This window comes from Hermetia illucens, chromosome 4 (genome assembly GCF_905115235.1).
Source record: "Hermetia illucens chromosome 4, iHerIll2.2.curated.20191125, whole genome shotgun sequence".
Classification (NCBI taxonomy): Eukaryota; Metazoa; Arthropoda; class Insecta; order Diptera; family Stratiomyidae; genus Hermetia; species Hermetia illucens.
Window position 1 is genome coordinate 172,698,854 of NC_051852.1, and position 21,041 is coordinate 172,719,894.

At 41.9% G+C, this 21,041-nt stretch overlaps 1 protein-coding gene across 1 annotated transcript in view; it reads left to right on the forward strand.

Annotated features, from left to right (window-relative positions):
- Window positions 1-20,751, forward strand: part of LOC119655241 (hemicentin-1) — a 199,375-nt gene extending 178,624 nt beyond the window's left edge. The window contains exon 13 of the mRNA XM_038061026.1: window positions 19,175-20,751. Coding sequence (XP_037916954.1) covers window positions 19,175-19,543 — 369 coding nt within the window. The 3' untranslated portion in view covers window positions 19,544-20,751. The remainder of the gene's footprint in view (window positions 1-19,174) is intronic.
- Window positions 20,752-21,041: the final 290 nt, after the last annotated feature.

The window sequence follows — 21,041 nt, forward strand, 5'->3', positions numbered from 1 at the left end:
ATTCCCCCGTCTAACAGATTATCCCGGATTCGTTTAAGTATCGCAGGATTTCCGTTAGTGAATGTGCTGCTACCCGCTGCAGTACGACCACATCAGCACCAAAAATCTGATGTCTGATGCGTCCGTAGGCGGGGCGCTGACATGGCAAATGTTCCGTGGATTCCGCTTCCTCATTACAGGATAGACACGTATCATCTTGGATAATTTCTATTCTGAACATATTTCCAGCTAGTGAATTATGGCCAGTGTGAATACCCTCAATACTTCTGCAAGTCTTCCTATTTTTCGACAGGATAAACTTTGCAGTATGTTTGTTTGATTCTGACAGGAAAAGTTTAATATGTCTAGCAGCATTAAGGCTTCGACACCTGTCATTATGGGAAGCTTGTTCCCAATTTTTGATAGCAACATTAGCTAATGCTACTGACAACCCAATTGCTGGTTCAGCTCCTGGCATAGGAGCAGTTTTAGCCTCTTTTGTTAAGGCATCTGATATTTCATTTCTCTCTACCCAGAAAAATTCCAACGTATTGAATCTAGAAACAGAGTTCAATCAGTTTCTATATTGCAGAACATTTTTTGAAGCGATAATAGTACTTCTCAACGCCCTCAATGCAGCTTGACTATCGCTACAGATTGCAATGCGGCTGCCCTTCAACCGCTCGTCAATCATCCACGTTGCCGCCCTTACGATCGCATACACTTCAGCCTGAAAGAGCGTTGTGTATTGTCCCAAGGAAAAAGCCCACTTCTTGTTTTTATTCGTGAGATAGATTCCTGCTCCAGAAACATTGTCTGTTTTTGAGCCATCGGTATAGAAGACGTCAGTATATCCTGACACATATTCTTCTGGTTCGTCCCAGTTTTGTCATCATTTCAAGATAACATCATCTTCTACCAAACAAATGTATGGTGAAGGCATTTCGAAAACTAGATTCAATTCTCCCAATGACTATGCCCCCCACGTTCATTTTTTCCTCATAAATCAAATCGAATTAGTCTATGAGCTGCTCTCATTGCAATTCTCCGAATAAACAAATCCGAGGGTTGCAAATTGAGTTACGCATTCAGACCTGCATCGGACGTGGTGCTAATGGCACTGGTGATACCCAGACACATAGTTCTTTACAGTATGGCTAGTTTACAGCAAAAATCCTTTTGTTTCTCCTTAACCCACCACACTACGAATGCCTAAGCGAACATCGGCCTAATGATAGCAACATATATCTGCATTACTACCTGAGGCCTAAGCCCCCATGTCGAGGCTTACAGAGTCCATAAGCTGTGGGAGGTCGTTTCATCTTTACCTCTACATGTTTGTCCCAAAGAAGTTTCTTGCGTAGAATAACTCCCAAATATCTCAATTCTTCGAAGAGTTGAAGGGTTCTACCCCTCATATCTGGTAGGCAAAGGCTATTCAGTTTCCTCCTATTTGTAAATAATACCATTGTGGTTTTCTTTGAATTTACTGAAAGTCCATACCTGAGACACCAACTGCCAATCAAATCAACGGCGCGGTGTGTATTACTACACGCCATTCCGAGATCTAGACTAAAAGCAGCACAGCCACGTCATCCGCATAAGCTTGAACATGTATTGGTAGATTTGCAGTTCTTGGATAATAGTAGTGAGTAAATCAGCATATTCCACAGAAGTGACGATAGCACACGTCCTTGAGGGCAGCCTTTCTTCGCTTCCGTTGTTAGGTAGTGATCAACACCCACTTCAGCACACAGCAATCTCTGCATTAGCATAGTGTAGATCCACTTTATTAGAGTTTCGTCAACACCATGCTCTCTGGCGGCGTCACAGAGATTTTGGAAGGGCGCACACTCAAAAGTGCATTCAATGTCCACCGCGTACTCGCCTTTCAGAATTGCGTCCTCTATCTTTGAAATTAAAGAATGAAGAGCAGTCTCACAGGGCTTTCCACGTTGGTAAGCATGTTGGTTTTTATTTAGTGGGTGCGCCTTCTCGGGAATGTGATGATCAACCAGTCTCTCCAGACTTTTCAGCAAAAATGATGTTAAGCTGATTTGCCTGAAGTTCTTTGGATTTAAATACCCAGGCTTTGGTGTGAAGAATACTTTCACCTTCTTCCAAGAGGAAGGCACGTAGCCCAGAGCAAGACATTCTCGAAAAATATTTCTTAGAAGTTGGTCTAAATGCTCTATACCCTCCTTTAGCTACGCTGGGTAGATGCCATCCATTTCAGGTGCTTTGAAGTGTTCAAATGAGAGTATAGCAGCTCTCGCCTTTTCATTGGTAACAATTCCCCTTACAACACCGTCGTGTTGAAAGCTTTGTAGAAACCAGGAATTCTCTTCTTCCCGCTTCTGAGACCTTTTCTCTCGGGTGGGGTACTTCCAAGAGAGTCGGTATATACTCAATTCTGGAGTTCGTGAAAGTATCATCCGGTTTTTTAAAAGAGTCCGACTTGGGCGACTCATCCTTATTAAAAACTCTGCACAGCCTCCCTTTCTCCCTTTCATTTTCCAGTTTCTCACAGTATGCTCTAAAAGAGTCTCGTTTTGAACGTTTTACGAGCCCCTTATATATATATATCTAAGAGCAATTCGTGCTCTCATTTTCTGTTGCTCATATATTTTCACATTTATTGCTGTATGCAAAGACTCATACCCTTCCGAAAATCTCTCCAGGCCTCTCATTCAGGATACACTCGCACCTAAAACCAGCCTGAATGTGTATTATAAAATAATTTTGTCTATACTGTAGCCGACTTAACAAACCCATTCTACCAACTACTTTAAATTTTATGGTATGCTTTTATGGAACGCATTAAACCTATACCCTACTAGCTTTCTCTGGAAGTTTCCCCGGAACCATGTTTCCAAATAATTTTACTCTAAGCTATATATAGTATTCGATATATATATTATATGTACGATATTTTTGTATTAATAGATCTTAGATATTTTGTACACACTGTATGAAAGGAAGGAGTCAACCGATTAGCGCTCATAGTTGAATGAAACTTCCCAATTTTCTGTTACAGAAACTAAGCAATAAATCATATTTACCCTATAAAACGGATCCATTCACTTGTGCAATGAAGTTGAATCGATTCAACTTTGCTGAAACGAGCGAGGCATAAAACGATGAATCGATCGACTGAATGTGTCGCTTAGGAAAATTTCATGTCACCCCATTTCATCCATTGAAGTCCTTTTCAATTAGCTTCGAACACAGAGTAGTTCCAACAATTTATCCAATCATCCATCTATACGTGTGCTCCAACTTTTATCTAACCCATATTTCCAAGGGCTTCGCATCCTACCCTCGAACTCCAAATTGTGGAGATGGAAGAACTTGACTATCATTCTGAGCCCTGTGAATATGTAGCCTACATAAGACCATAGAATAAAATACGGTTAAATTGAAGGGATGGTGAAGATAAATGGGAAAGATTTCCATCCACTCAATTCAGCACTAGCTATTTAAGAGATGGTGCATTCTCCCCAAATTCCTTGCGTATCACACTGTTATTGAATTTCAGTTATTAATTTCCATAGATATTGAAGCTGGAGATAGATAGGTAGGTGCCATTCGCTCGTAACTTCTTCTTCATAAAAATATAATGTGGACCACCCAACTTTGCCTGAGTATCTTATCGTTGATGGAGCACATTATGTCACATAAACAAGTTTTCACTTTTTGCCTCCTCTCAAAATTAACAAGTGTATCTACCGTCAATCCCACAACAAAGGTCCGTTTAAATGGCAAACCTTGATCAAAAGTCTGAGATTCAGTGTTACGACTTTTGCAACACTGACTGTATTCAAAAACATCCTTGTTGAGACATGTTGTTTTGCAATTCCACTAACATGATAGATGTGTCCATGGCAAAGTATTAAGAGTACGGAACGATCCACATAATGGTTTTCATCCAAATTCAAAGACAATAACGTAATTGAAATTGGTTGAGCACAACGATATGTACGTAACGCATAACGACGCTCCTTCTTGCTCAATGCAGAGTCTATTACTCGGAAGTGTTTTACGGTTTGCTCCGTGAGAAAGGGAATTGAATGGTAATAAGGAGTAGAGTTCATCGTTGATACAGGAATATCTACCTCTAGTTCGCCCAATTCATGTCTTGTATGCGGTGTGGAGGGTATGCGAATAAATTCACGAATCATATTTGAATGGAATGGAAAGGAAATTCAATTTTGAACCGCAATTTGTTGACTATCGAAATCAAATTAATAAAGAAGTTTTAAAGCTAGTTTTTGTATGTTTTAAAATGGTTGTTCTGAAACTATTTCTTTATTTTCTATTAAATTAATACATCGTTCAATAAGTCCCGGGACTAGCGTAGAGATGGCGCTAATAATGCCATTTATCATATATACCAAGGTTCAGAAGTACCAACCTTCAGATAAGATGTGTCAAAATTTGATGTAATTCGAAACATAACCAAGAAAGCTAAAACGAGTTTCGTGTGTTGATAAAACATTGTTTTCTAATGGGAAAAAACACTGTTCAAGCTCAGCAATGGCTTGAAAAACGTTACCCGGACTTTACTCCGTCGAAAACAACCATTTGTTGGTGGTATGCTGACACAAATGATACGACGCGGTCGTGCTGATACAAACGATGCGGAACGTTCGGGTCGGCCAAATGAGGCAGTAACTCCCGAAAACACCAAGCAAGTATTGAAAATCGTGATGGGTGACCGCAAAATGAAAGTGCGCGAGATAGCTAAGATGGTGAACATCTCAACTGGTAGTGCATTTACTATTTTGCACCAAAAATTGGCTTTGAAAAAGGTTTTTCCAAATGGGTGCCGCGTTTGCTCACAATGGAACAAAAGCAACAACGTATCAATGATTCGGAGAGCTGTTTGGCACTGTTTACTCGCAATAAACAAGGTTTTTTGCATCGATATGTGACAGTGGACGAAACATGGATTCACCATTTCACTCCGGAGTCAAGTCGGTAGTCAGCTGAATGGCGTACGACCGGTGAAAGCCGCCCGAAGCGTCCAAAAATACAACAGTCGGCCGGCAAAGTGATGGCGTCCGTATTCTGGGATGCGAATGGTATAATTTTCATTGACTACCTCGAAAAAGGAAAAACCATCAATAGTGACTACTACATGGTGTTATTGGATCGTTTGAAGGCCGAAATAGCAAAAAAACACCCACACATGAAGAAGAAGAAAAGTCATCTTTCATCAAGACAACGCACCGTGCCACAAGTCAATCAAAACGATGACCAAATTCAACGAATTAGGCTTCCAACTGCTTCCTCATCCTTCGTACTCGCCGGATCTGCCCCCCCAGCGACTACTGGCTCTTTGCGGATCTCAAAAAGATGCTCCAGGAAAAAGATTGACTCAAATGAGGAGGTGATCGCTGCTACTGAGGCGCATTTTGAGTCAAAAGACAAATCGTTCTACAAACATGGCATTGAAAAGTTAGAGAAGCGTTGGAACGATTGTATTACACTTGAAGGAGATTAGGTTGATGAATAATAAAGAATTTTGCCGATAAAATGTTGTTTTCATAGTTAGTCCCGGGACTTATTGAACGATGTGTTAGTTGAGTTCATTTCCTTGATCCTGCATGGTGGATCCGCTATACCTTACTTTGCATTTTACAGTAATATACATGTATCAATGTCAGTTACAACATACTATTTAGCTTGTTGCCCACTGAGCCTACTGTAACCTAGACCCTTTATAACACTTATCTTTTAGGAATAGAACTGAATATTTCTACCAAAAACTTGGTGGTATGAAAGGTTTTGTGTGTTTCTGGTGTAAAAATGTTTAAGTGATAACTACTCCATTTGCACGCAGCTTGTAATAAATATGCATAGATTGTCAGACTATTCACTTTAGAGTAATATGAACATTCAGTGTTTTGGATTTCAGTATATTCCCAAAAAATAGACGACTATGAGCTACTATCACTATGTCAGTAATAGTAGGGTTTGCACCAAATATTAAGTGATTACTTTCTTGCCACCTTGCTTTTCGCACCTTGGCCCGTTCATTTGATTGTAGCATTGATGTATTATATATCACCATACATGTGTATACATATATATGATGTCTTCCTGTAACTGTGAAGGAGCTGCGGGAAATATGTGGTAGGTTCGGTGACAACAAGGCCCCAGGTTTGGATGGCATCCCCAACCGAGCTTTGAAACTGGCAGTGAAAACTAGGCCCGAACTTTTCGCCAACACCTTCGAGGCGTGCCTAAAAGAAGGAATATTCCCTGCCCAGTGGAAAAAGCAAAAGTTGGTGTTGCTTCCGAAGCCTGGCAAGCCACCTGGAAACCCAGCGTCTTATCGTCCTATCTGCCTGTTGGATACAAGGGGGAAGATGATGGAGAGAGTCATCTACAACAGACTCCTGCCCATCGTCGAAGCCAGCAATGGTTTGTCGGAACGCCAGTTTGGTTTCCGACGCGCCCATTCTACGATGGACGCAATTAACATGGTGGTAAACCTGGCAAAAGGTGCACTGATTTCTGGCGACTGCTGTGCCGTGGTGGCGTTGGATGTCAAAAACGCATTCAACTCGGCCAACTGGAATAGAATTAAAGGGGCGTTGGCTAACATAGGTGTCCCCGGATACTTAGCGAATTTGGTGGAAAACTACCTCTCAGAGAGGCCCCAAAGAGTACATTGTCACAGCCGGGGTACCACAGGGATCGGTACTTGCTCCCCTGTTGTGGAATATCATGTATAATGGCTGCTTGCTCTTCCCGTCCCAGATGGGACTACGATTGTCGGCTTTGCTGATGACCTAGCTGTGGTTGTTGCAGCAAAACACCCAGAAGATGTGGAGGTTTACGCAACAGAAACAGTGAGAGCGGTAAAGTCCTGGCTAGAAAAGGCCGGGCTGACCTTGGCGAACGCGAAAACGGAAGCGGTCTTAATAACGAAACGCAGGAAAAATAATACTGTAAAAGTGGAGGTCGGTGGACATACGGTTGTATCAAAGCCGGCTATCAAATACCTCGGGGTAATAATTGACACCAAATTGAGTTTTAGGGAGCACCTAGAGTATGCATGCCAAAAGGCAGCCAGTGCCACCACGGCACTTGTAAAAATGTTGCCAAATATTGGTGGGCCGAAACATTGCCGGAGGTTGGTGCTAGCCGGAGTGGTGCGCTCCATCCTGTTCTACTCGTCGCCTCTGTGGGCAGAGGCGCTTGCAAACCCTCAGAGACGGAAGCAGGTGAACTCGGTTTACCGGCGGATGGCTTTGAGGGTTTGCAGTGCTTTTAGAACCACATCCGATGAGGCAGTATTGGTGGTGGCAGGCATGATCCCGGTTGACATTCTGACCAAAGAAATGAGTGTCCTGTACAATGCAAGACATATGGAGGGGCATGCACAGCGTAGAAATGCGGCAAGGTCAGAGTCGCTTGATCTCTGGCAAGGCAGATGGGACGAGTCTGCGAAAGGTCGGTGGACGCACAGGCTCATTCCCAACATTAGGATGTGACTTGAGCGAAAACATGGGGAGACCAACTACCACATTACCCAGCTCCTCACGGAGCACGGTGATTGCTACAGGCAGTATCTGCACCGCTTTGGGTTGGATGATTCTCCGAACTGTCCCAGATGCGATGGCATACCGGAGGATCCAGAGCATGTGATGTTTCACTGCCCACGATTTGCGATGGAGAGAAGGAGCTTAAACCAGGTGCTGGGCAGGAGCGGGACCCCGGAGAGCTTGGTTACTGAGATGCTGAAGTCCGAGGAGAAGTAGCTTGCGGTTGGCTCCGCAATCATCCAAATGCAGGAGGAGTTGCTGAAGGAACAAAGAAGGAGGAATGCTGCAAATAGGAGAAGGATGAGTGCCTAAGAGCAAACCTACCCCGCGAAGTAATACCTCAATGGTGGTCCCGCGGGGCTGGGGCTGGAGAGACCGGGGGTGGTTTTTAGTGGGTGTGAATCCCACACGCGCCCGCTGTAGTTCCGCCGTTCAGGCGGCGGAGCTGCGGCGGACGTGTCTTTCTAAGATTTTCCACCTGCGTGTACGCACAAAAAAAAAAAAACATATATGATGTCTTCAGAGCAGTAAATTCACGCAAAATTGAAAATGTTTACCTATTATAACTTTGTTAATACATATAGGATTTCCTTGAAACTTTCCACAATTATGCCCTGTATCTTTAGTACTCATGACATATTTTATATTACTAGAATAGATTTAAAGGAGTCTTTTTGAAAAATTTCTAAAATATGGTTATACATATATCATTATTTACTTTGTTTGGACAGATGGCATGGCATGCATTTTGAGGCCTGAATTTCATATAGACGCAACGTTGTGATTTTTTTTTTTCAGATTTTTCAATTGAACAGGTTGCCGTTTGGGAATAAATTGGGTAGGACAGTGAAACAGGCAAACAGATAGACGGAAATTGAATCGAAACTAATACGATTTGGTTTTACTCAAATCCCTAAAAATGGGGAAAATATGTCATTTCACCTTTTCCTACTCAGTCCTTTAAGTACGAATTCCTGATATTACTGTTAAGACCATTTTTAAGGTTTTGTGTAAAACAAAACCTTATTAAAATCGATTCTATGTCTGTCTGTCTTTTTTTTTTTTTTATGGATGGAGGTGGAAATCTTAGAAAGACTGCCGCGCCAGGTTGCAGCAGCGTGTGGGACTCTCACCCACTAAAACCACCCCCACTTTCTCCTTTTTCCTTCCCCGCGGGACCACCGCAAAGCATTACTTCCCGGGGTGGACTGCGCTTTACGCGACCACACCTTCCGTACTTCGCGTCCTCCTTGCGGGCTCCGCTCTTCCAAGTTCCTCTTGTATTCGTTTGATTGCGGTGTTCACCGCACACCAGTTTCCCTCCGATTTCAACATTTCCCCGACGATATTTTGCGGGCTTAGGGTGGTTTTCAGGGAGTCTTCCAGACTCCTCCTTTCCGAGAGAAATCATGGACAGTGGAACATAACATGCTCCGGGTCCTCAGGTGTGCAACCACATTCAGGACACAAGGGAGAATCATCCAGCCTGAATTGGTGCAGGTACTTCCTGTAACCGCCATGTCCTGGCAGGAATTGCGTCAGATAATAGTTAATCTCACCGTGTCGTCGCTCGATCCACTCTTCAATACGGGGAATCAAAGTGTGGGTCCAGCGACCCCTCTGCGAGTCGTCCCACCGTTTCTGCCACTTCTCCAGCGACTCTCGCCTTGCCGCCTTTCGGTATTCTGCATCCTTTTCAAGAGGATTAATTTTCCTTGCCTCGTACAGGCAGCGTGCCTCACTTGCCAGAATGTCTATCGAGATCATTCCCGCAATAACACACGCTGCCTCGGCTGATATTGTTCTGAAAGCGCTGCACACCCTTAGCGCCACTAAGCGGTAAGTCATATTCACTCTCCTGCGATTACTCTCCCACGCTAATGCTTCCTGCCACACTGGTGCCGCGTATAATAGTGTGGAGCGAACCACTCCGGCCACAAGTAATCTGCGACTGTACCTTGTACCTCCAATGTTAGGCATCATCCGCGCTAATGATACGCTGGTATTTGCCGCTTTCTCACAGGGATAGTCCACATGTCCCCTGAAATTGATTTTAACGTCAATCATCACCCCTAGGTATTTGATAACCGGTTTCGAAGTGATGACGTGACCACCAACGCGAATATTAACCGTATTCCTCTTCCTACGATTGGTAATCAAGACCGCCTCCGTCTTTTGTTCCGCAAGGTCAAGCTGAACCATCTCCAGCCACGCTTTTATGGCGCTAATGGTTTCATTAGCGTACATTTCAACATCATCAGGTTCTTTCGCGACGACAACCACAGCTAGATCATCCGCGAAACCGATTATCGTGGCCTCCTTTGGCACGGGAAGGACAAGGACCCCATTGTACATGACGTTCCACAGGAGAGGACCCAACACTGAGCCCTGTGGTACTCCTGCGGTGACGGTGTACTGCTTGGATCCCTCATCCGTGTCGTACCACAGCGTCCTCTCCGAAAGGTAACTGTTGAGGAGCTTAGTCAAGTAACTAGGGACACCCGTTTTCGTCAGTGAACTTTTTATCCACTCCCAGCTTGCGGAATTGAACGCATTTTTGATGTCCAACGTCACTACGGCACAGCATTTTTTAGACGACATCGCGTCTCGAGCCAGCTTCAAAACAGCGTCTACGGCGTAGATCGTTGAGTGAGCTTGACGAAATCCAAATTGTCGCTCCGATAGTCCATCCTTATATTCGATGATAGGGAACAGTCTGTTGTAGATGACTCTTTCGAGCATCTTTCCTGCCGTGTCGATAAGGCAAATCGGTCGGTATGATGATGGGTGTCCTGGGTGTTTATTCGGCTTCGGGAGCAAAACTAGCTTTTGCCTCTTCCACCGGTCGGGGAAAACTCCTTCTATCATGCATGTTTCAAACCAGTCGGGTCTGGTTTTAACAGCGAGTTTAAGGGCTCTATTGGGAACAGCCTCCAGACCGGGTGCTTTGTTATCACCAATTCTCCGGCAAATTTGCGCAAGTTCCTCCTCAGTTACCGCAGGTATTTTTTTTTTTTTTTTTTTTGGGAGTAGGGTAGGTGAATGCGTTTACGCACAGAATGTTGGACTCCCGCAGGTATGGTGTACACGTCCAGTGCTCGCTTGTGTTGTTTGCGTTCCCCTTTATCCGGGGGGAAGAGCGCCGTCACGATATCGAGCAGAAGATGCGGGCAGGTCAATTGTGGTGTTCGCCCTGTCAACTTCTTCATAACTATCCTGTACGCTGTTCCCCAGGGGCTTTGGTCTGCCTCTGTGCAAAGTTCCTTGAAGCATTCTCGCTTGCTGGTCCGTATAGCCTGCTTAAGCCTACCTCGAAGGTTCACATATGCTAGCCGTTTCTCGTCGAAGTCTGGTCTTGCTCTAGATCGTTGGCAGATCCTTCTAGCACGAAAGCATGCATCCCGTAACACCGCAATCTCTTCATTCCACCAATAGTTGGAGCGCCTTTTTGCGAGAACTCGTCGCCTCGGCATAGCAGCGTCGCATGCTCTTGTTATGCGTCCCATCATTTGCTCTACCTTTTCCGTAGCCGCACCACCAGGACTTTGGCCTCCCAATAGCATCTCTATGAATGCATTCTCCTCAAGCCCTCTCACGGACCAGCCCCGGTTGCCAGCCTCACGGGAACACGCATCGACGCATGGCCCATATTCGATCTGGAGGAAAATCGCCTGGTGGTCGCTGTGAGTATAATGCTCACTGACAAACCATGTCATTCTCATCGCCAATGTGGTACTCACATATGTCAGATCGACTATTGAGCCCGACTCTGTCCCACGAAAAGTGGAAACGTTTCCCGTGTTGGCAAGCACCAAATCTAGCTCCGCGAAAGCCTCGAGCAGGATACGGCCCCTGGTGTTCGTAGTGCGACTGCTCCAATCCACGGCCACGCGTTGAAATCACCAGCTATGATCTTGGGGTTTCGACTTCTTGCATCCGAGACTAGCATACTTAGCATTCCTTCGAATTCTGTTATCGTCGCGCTTGGTGGAGCATAGCAACTATATATATAGATACCAGCTATTTTTGCCCTGACGAATCCAACTTCTGGAAACTCCATCACTTCTTGAATGGCCTGATTTCCACACGCCCATATTGCCGCTTTGCCAGTTTCATCTGCAGTCCAGGCACCGCTCTTATTGTTGCGATAAGGCTCGCTGATTATGGCAGCTTCGATTCCCTTCTCATAGATGGTCTGCGAGAGAAGGTCTTGCGCTGCCTCGCAGTGGTTGAGGTTGATTTGTATCAACCTCATTTTTTTACTGCATTCAAGGCTTGCCTAAACACTGGGCATCTGCTGCTGCCTGCAACGTGCCGACAGTCGACGACCTTTTTTTCCTTGCAGAGCATGCATTCAGGCTCAGCCTTGCACTCCCTGAACATATGGCCTTCTCCTCCACATTTTCTGAAACATTTTGACCTGTCACAGTCACCGGTGCATTTCGCCGCTATGTGGCCGAATTCCAGGCATCTAAAGCAGCGCTTAAGGGACACCTGCTCCCTGAGTCGGCAAACGACCCAACCTATTTTTACTTTCCCAGCCGCCAGCAGTTTGAACGCTGCTTCAGTTGGTAAGCTTATGGTTGCAGTTTGCATGCCTCCGTATGCCTTCCTCAGTCCCCTGATTGCGGAATCTTGCAAGCCAATATCTCGGGTCAATGCTATAAGCCAATGGAGAACTACGTTATGCTCCTCACATAGGGAAACACAAAACCTTTTATACCTGAAGCGTCAAGCTTCCGGTTTCCCGACTTGTTATTATTATATATGCAAACCCATCAGTCATCTAGTATTATATTTCAAACTATAAGTTAACATAAATTTAGCCTTAAGAGCCCAACTTAATTTGTGAAACTTCCTCTTCCGCGCAAAGTTGAAACTACCACTTCGAAACATTGCTTAACTCATTTATCAATATGCATATTTAAGGCCTTCACGAACATAACCTCTTAGCAATATATTCCAAAAAATAAAGCTTTTGTTGTTGAATAAATATCTTCTTTATATGTATTATAACGAATGTACATTAGGGAACTGCTCCTGGTAATACATCTTTTTCATTTTCCCTGTAATGTAACCTTTCCCAGTATATTGGACGGGAGTAAAGTTTCATGTTTTGCCTCATCCTTCAGGCATGAATCTTTATATCGGTTCAAGTGCCAAATCCTCCTCTTTTCAACTTACGTCACCCACGTCTAAGTCGTATATTTCAATGTGTCAGAGTGTCGACATTTGGATAGATTTTCAATAACATATCCGAATAATGTCAATTCGGGGAGATACGCGAACGACAGGAAACGGGTTACAGATGTATATTTCGTTAGTGGTTTTTAAAATGTAATTCAACTCCAACAGGATTTTTCATTCTTATAATAAAGCCGGCTTTACGACAGGTACTGGAAATTCTAGGTTCCTGACACCTACGTGTGTACTCACGTAACTACATCAAGTATGTACATACTGACAGTCATCCTCACAAGTACCTGCAGTTCGTTCGCTTCGTAACCTATTTCAATCGCTTCATGACTGACATACATTTCTCGTGCAAATATCCAATTTTTGCTACCGAGAAAACTAGTTTCCCTACGTTACCACCAACAAAAAGAATCAGACTGCACTCTACTGCTTGCTTCGGTCCCTTCGCGATATGTTAGTGTAACTTTATCACTTGCTTTTGCTACTAATCTAAGGACCACATTCTACTTTAAATCTATAATTCAGCAATTCCTTGAAAATGCTCGTATATCCATCTATTCCGGGTGGCAATATAAAAATAGGTTGGCAGCAACTTTTTAATTTATGGGGAAAATGAAATTTTGATAAACCTACATTTGACAATAAGACATAGTACCTTATGTTTTTAATGAAACTTAAAAGCTTGTGGAATAACAATAGAACTCACCGAACTTTCGAATTTATTCAAAGCCTCCTTTTGAAAAGAAAGAATAAAATATTTCCTCTTTAAACATGTCAAGAGTAGTCCAAAGTTTGTATATTTGTACATAAAAAAGAAACAAAGATACTGGCTAAAGTGTAGGCGTGACACTTCAATGACTGAAGTGTCACGCTTACACTTTAGCCAGCATTTATAGTAAAATATATTGAATTTCCTCAAAACATTCGCAAAGATTGAACTTTCATTCCGTTCCCGCAACTTCTAATTTCGTAGTCTGCACTGCAGAGTGAATAAAATAAGTATTCTGTCGTCATCCTGCTTTACATATTTTATTGGATTACATAAAATTCCTTGTATGGAAATATATAACGGCCTTAAAATGATTTGACTTCCAAAGATAAAATATAAGACATCAATAAAATGAAAGCCTCTTGCAGCCCCCGAACTAGACTTTCTTTTCATACGGAGTTTTTTTTCTAGTTAGGATATTTTTACTTTTCGGAGGAGAATCGCGATATATTACATAATCCGTATATATTTCAACCCTTTTCTAGAATATTTTTTTTGGCAATAAAAAGCAATGTGAGCTTTTCAATCTTTTTATATGTTATTATTGGGGCTTTACATTTTTAATTAACGAGTTTGATAATCGTTTGCATTTGTTTTTTTTTTTTTTGAGGTCAAAGTGGGCTCTTCTAAAAAACGTGAGTGGCTGAGCACATCTCCATTTGTAGTAATTTGAAACCGAAAATTTAGATATTTGCTTATTCTGCACACTTGGCCAGTCCAACAAAATTTCTAAAATATGCGAATATACTCTTATTAACTTTATTTGTGCATATTTTGAAACGTGATGTATTTGAAGGGCCTAGATTTCAATTAGATACACGACTGTGTTTTTTTTTCAGATTTTTCATTTGAATAGGTTCTGAGAACGAGACCTGTTACAGTTTTTGAGGATCATATTTTGAACCCTCACTACCCTAACTTTCAAATATTGAACCAGTTTTCAAAAGTATTAATTGAGCCCTTTTATTTGCGAAAATAAAATTTGCACCCTCTCTTAACACAACTTATCACAAAATGCGCCACTATATGGAAAGGGGCTCACAAACGACACGTTCTCACCAAATTTCGTGACAATCGGTTTAGCCGTTTCCGAATAAATCGGGTGTGGCAGACATCGACTCGATTCTAATAAGGTTTTGTTTCATACAAAATCTTAAAAATGTGATTTCGAGAAAAACGCATTTAAAATTTTCCTTTTGTAGGCACGTCAACATGACCCGTGATCTAAAATTTTTGCAGCATACTCCCAATATATTCTGCTTTCAACATATATCATATATAAAAGAAAAATTGATTTCTGGAAATGATCACATAAGAAAACCCCAAGGCTAGTGACGGCTTCATCGATTTGAATACTTCCTAAAATTTGGTTATCCAATCCTTGTCGTTAAGAGCCTTTAAATAGGCGTAGTAATAACAGCTATATAGTTATTTGGTATGTTGAATACTTGAAATCTGAATGTCTGAATTACGCATTTTATATTAATGAAACTACATATTCGTATAATATCCGAGGGGTTAGTGAACAACAATTCCATAAAAAATATTATCCTTTTATGTTGCATTATTTACACTATTGCACAATGTTGGAATAATTACCTTTTGAATGCAGGTTTGTTAGGAAGACTGTTCAAATATACATATGTATGTATTTAAAATTGTTACACAACATTATGGACGAAAAGTGGTTGACCCCGTTTCCCAATGAGGAACAACCAATGCCAACTATGTCAGTTTAATGTTATATTGAAGGAAATCATTTTATAACTCAATAATAACACAACTACACTAACAGAACTGCGAAAATCACAAACACAGAATATGTTACACTTTAAGCCCAACTTAAAAAACTCCTTTTTTCATTGGAAATTGGCGTTGAAGAAAAATTTATTCCCGAATCAAGATAACATTCAATTCGATTCAAAACTCATCAACTTTTTCTTTAAAAATAAAAATGTACACATTAGAAATGTCAAGCAACTGGGAAGCGGTAATCTTTACACAAGATACCAAGCGGTAACCGCAAAAGAGAAAGAAGGAAATGAGTCCCGTAGAATAAAGGAGAAAAGAGGATGTGATAACTCTAGATTTAATTCAGAAAATTTACCACCATAACATCTAGGAACAAAACCCCTAGGCGGCCCCTAGGCAAAGCTGGTATTCTAGAGATATTTACTTAAATTATATTTCAAACCCATACAATAGGAAATTCCTAGCAACGATCACCAAGGCTGCCAACCAACCAAACCCCCCTAACAGGTTTGTCAGTCGTGAACACCGGTACGTGGAACCGGACAGCACGTGCTAGCTAACCTAGCAGTTCAGCGAAATGAGGGCCGGGGGTCTTGGTTCACAAATATTACCTCCCTGTCGAGACACCGAGATTTTACTTACGTGCCTAGACTTAATACAAACAAGTCGGGAAACCGGAAGCTTGACGCTTCAGGTATAAAAGGTTTTGTGTTTCCCTATGTGAGGAGCATAACGTAGTTCTCCATTGGCTTATAGCATTGACCCGAGGTATTTAAATCGCTCAGTTCTGGGCAGGTTGCCACCATTGCCAGAACTCAGCAATTTAAATATCTGGAGGAGCAGATTACTGCCATTGATAGAACTGAGCGATTTAAATATCTCGAGTCAATGCTACCAGCCAAAAAATAAGTGCGTAATGAAATGTTTCAAGCATGAACGCCACCTGGATGAAGTGACATTCCGCAACTAGTGTCCTTTGTGATCGACGTATCAGCGCACGTCCCAAATCTAAAATTTACTGCAATGTCGTCCGTCTGTCACTCTCTATAGTTTGAGTGTTGACTATAAAGGACAATGAACGGCGTCTTGCGGTAATGGGGACGAAAATGTTGCATTGCGCTGGTGGCGTGACACGTTTTGATCACGTCTGAAATGAGAATATCCGCGTTCGATATGGGTTTGCACCGATCGTGAGAAATCTGCAAGAGAGGCGTTTTCGATGGTATGGTCACGTAATTCACGCTAACGAGAATTCAACTGGTTGTTGAATTCTCGTATTGGTCAGAACATCGAAGTCAATGGTAAGCAACCAAAAAACCGGCCAAAACAATGGTCGCATGATACACTGGATGGGGATTTGGAGGTCTCGCGATTACATCCTGATCAGGCATTTGATAAAATAAAATGACGAAACCGATCACGACGAGCCGACCCCGCCTGTGAACTGAAGGCTGAAGAAAAAGAAGAAGATGTGAAGAGCGATGAGCCTGACAGTTCCGTGTCGCATAGTTAAAAATTCTATTGGCATCTATTTTTTAGAAAGTAATTTAAATGATTCATTTGATGGAAAGCCCTGTATTGAAATAGTCAACCTCATACGCTTCACACTCTGAGTTTAATATTATTAGCAAATGCCAATAATTTAACCAACATCAAATATAAAAAAGGGCTAGGGAGAATTAGATTCCTCTTGAATGGAATTTTAATATTTTGTTCGAATTTCAATTATTCTCGTTAATTATGACGTCGCCTCTTATTTGTATGGCTTAGGATGCTGTTAATTAGCACGAAATTGATAAGTTTGAACTGCTATAACTTTCCCAATAATAGTTGGATTTTCATGAAACTTGGCATGTGTATGCACGAGGCTGTCCTCTATCCCTTTCATCTAGGCGCACCACCCTGATTTTTAGGTTGGGTAGTTTCCGAAAATGAGTCCTGTCTCACTTCAAGTGAGTACATTTTGACTCATTACTCATGCACTTTGCAATTTATGCCAAAACTAATATTAGTGTCGGAAAGTACAAATCGAGACCTTTCATTTGATACCCTACACAACTATATCCGGTGAAAAAAAATGTTGAATCCCCCCTTTGCATGTATGGGGAGCCCCCCTTTAAACTCCACCTAAATTTATGTCACTCACTGTATGCGTGGGATTTCATAGTTCCCATCTGTCCACCAAATTTCGTTCAGATCGGTTTAGCCGTTTTAGAGAAAAATGCGTGTGACAGATAGACAGACAGACAGACATTGAATCGATTTTAATAAGGTTTTGTTTTACACAAAACCTTAAAAACTACACCCACCCGGGTGAGACTATTCTAAAAGAGACTTGAAGTCTCGAGCCGGGGTGGTACCACCGAAATTTCTTCACAAAATCACCAAAAAAACTAACGTTTGACGATTTTGTCAAACAACCAGGCGTTATCAGCTGTTAATGATTGTTAATTATTTAAGACCATAGCTTCTTTGAATCAAAGTGAAGACGCACTACACAATTATGTTGAAAAATTAGTAATTGCCAATGCATCAAAAACTTTCTGTCACCTTTCAAATCCCGCATATTACGCTTCATCGCTGAAAACGCGTTTTTTGTTAGGTGCCTGTAAAATCGTCTTAAACGGGTTTGACTGTATATGTGGACTATTCCTGCACATGATGATCGCACTCACGAATTTGTGGGATCGGACTGACCCATCCAAAATTGGTAACGACCACTAGGATCACGCGCGAGCATAGCAAATTTGAGTATTACCTAAATCTTCTGCTTATTAGACAGCGTTGTTGTTTGCTTGCTACCAACTTGTTTCTTTTCTGTACGGTGGCTCGGTGTTCAGAGGTGGCGGTGAGGAAGACGGAGCGGCAACCCTGTCGACCAAACCGAAACCAAGTGGCCGAGGAGAACCTCCATAGTGGTGGCACCGGGAGACGTTATACTCACTTTGGTTTGCCAGCCGTGATACAGTAGGCGAATGCTCCAAAGGCCTAATTAGGGCGATTAGACCCGAGTCTGCACGGGGGCTCATCTGAAGTGGTAATTGGCCACGAAACCTTACCAGGGGTATACTCGTACCTTGGGAACCGGGATAGCCCCTGGGCTCTCATACTTCGGATGAACTCCCGTTGTATGTGAGTACAGCTCGGTTGTTTGCGGTTGGCCCCCCTAGTGGGAGTTTCATGGTGGTTGTGGTTGTGCTCAAGCGAGAAGAGACCTTCGGGCCTCGGCGTGGTGTTGCGTTTCAACACGGGTGCCATACTCCTTAGTTCGGTAGAGATTTAGGTATGTCTTGCATCCACCAGTATGAATGCTAAGCCATGCACTTGGTATATACTGGTACCGTTGCTGCTTGTCACAGCGGGGCTCTCATTGTGGTCACAAAATCAATCCGTATCTGAAGAGGACCGTAGGATTAAGTCTCCACGACAGGTACCTACGTTAAACATCAAAGGGCTTAACTGTACGGCCGGCGACTCCAACCTAGCTTCCAGCTCCAAGCTTCTATATTGTCCAAAACTCCTTCCGCCTTGATTGCTCAAACGGTTTGCTAATGGGCTGGTTTCTGGTTGCGCGAACTGCCCTTTCTGCCTTCAAAAATGTTTAACTCTGCGATTTTCTAACTACCCGCCCATGTGACTGTATTTAAACATTTCAGGGCACTACTTTGCAAAGCGGAGCAGTGCACCCATAACGATAAATTTCCCTTCCGTGGCCGAAACTTGACGACTCAAATTTGAATCCTCACACCTCGAAAGCGGGCAAAAAATTACGTTAATGAAACACATCCTCAAATGTTATCTAATTGTTGTAGTTTTGCAACTTCTACATATTTCTCCAAGTAGACACCAAAAGATTTTATTCCATTTTTGCTTCTGAAAATTAACAAAAACCATAATTTTTTTCAATTTATCTTCTTTACAGTACGGTGAACTTTCCCTTACAACAAATCCATCGTTTGCACTGTACAATACACCACAACGTGTACCAGCTCCACAACGGCCTGTCTACACGTCGCCACCACAGCTTCTTTCAACAAGATCCCCATCAAATATTTACACTCGTATACCATCCCGAACATATTTGCCGGTATTCGATAAACGAACTTCACCAACGTCGCCATATTCATCAGCAGCACCTTGCTCAGTTCCGTTGCTTAGTGGCCATCATCAACAACAACAAATCCCACAACAGCACATTTCACCAACTTCACCAGTATCCCAGCATCAACAATCGTCCTTACTCATCACCAGTGTTGGAGGCATTTTAGGAAATTATGACAATAAATCCTGAGATTCGGCCGATGATGACATGAAGTGTCAATTAGTGTGTATAGGTGGCGCAAGTAGTTGTAACAGTTCGGCCGAAAGAACTACAGTTGTTTAGTATTCGAATATGGTAGTGAAAGAAGGCTAGGCATCATTTACGAATTATTAATAAATAACTGAAAAAAACTAAGACTATAGACCATTTCTAGCACGCGGAAAAGAAGCGCGCAACAGCTTCTCTTCTTCTGCTCAAGGTCTAACGCTATCACTAGGTCTGTCTGCATAGTTACTAAGTTATGCCACTAGTTAGATTATAACACGATTACTACAATTGCTAGGGTAAAATAATCTGTCTAGAATAAGGATATATAAAAAGAGACTTAATTTCGCTCTATGAGCCGGCATAAATAAGTGTAAGTATATGTGTAGATAACAAATTAAAACAAACATTTAAAAAACGAATTTAACAGAACTGAATAAAAAGCGATCGAGGACAATTCATTTATTGTTTACTTCATATTTCAAATCCCAGTTCATTTACTAAATCGTTGAGGACACTACGCCCGCTGGCAATTTAAGTTTATAGGAGCGCTCAAAGTCGAAACCCTCATTTCTTGCAATGCAGATCATTGGAACAACATTTCTTTTTCAGTTGAAGTTTGTATTTATTTCAAGAACGGGCGAATCCAATTTCGAATTAACAAACTGATAGCTCACAATTCTTATAAGTATTCAAATAGGTTCCGCTTTTTGCTTGCACACTTCCAATGGCCAACTGAACACACAACTGAAACTTCTGCTTCTATCCAGTTTATGAGTTTCAAGAATACCACTGGCTGAGTGTTTTAATCTCATAAATATTTATTGTTTTTAATTGAGAATTTTGTAAATTTTGTTGTAATTTCCTCTTGCTCGAATAAATAGCAAACTGCAAATTGTATATATTCCAACTAACGAATTTAAGTATTTCACCCAAAATATGGAACAAATAACAACCCAACAAACAAGAAAATATAAACAGCATTTGTGTGCCATGAAAGACAATTTTTTTTTTTTGTTATATAATTCTCTTTTCTTGCTGTAATTTATTGCAAAATGGTGACTGATGTCCATTGTAAAAATGAATATCCTTTTTTTCTCAAAACTCAAGATGGCAGTATTTAATTTAATGGGAAATGTTCATTTTCATTTATGATAAGTTAAGGTAAAATAAATAAATAATCTATTTTTTAATGAAATAACGTGTTTCAATAAGACGTTCAGTAACTGACGAAAAGCACAATTCTTCAATTATCCTTTACGAATTACTTTCCCCTTAACTTACCTATCTATTGTCGCGAAATTTCATGAGAATATTTGGACTATGAATCCCCGTGTATGTAGGCCTGCGTTAATAAGGAACTCCAGACATCCCGGTTTTGCGCCGAGGTCCACCAATTCGATATCCCTAAAAGCTGTTTGGCGTCCTGGCCTACACCATCGCTCCATCTTAGGCTGGGTCTGCCTCGTCTTATTTTTCTACC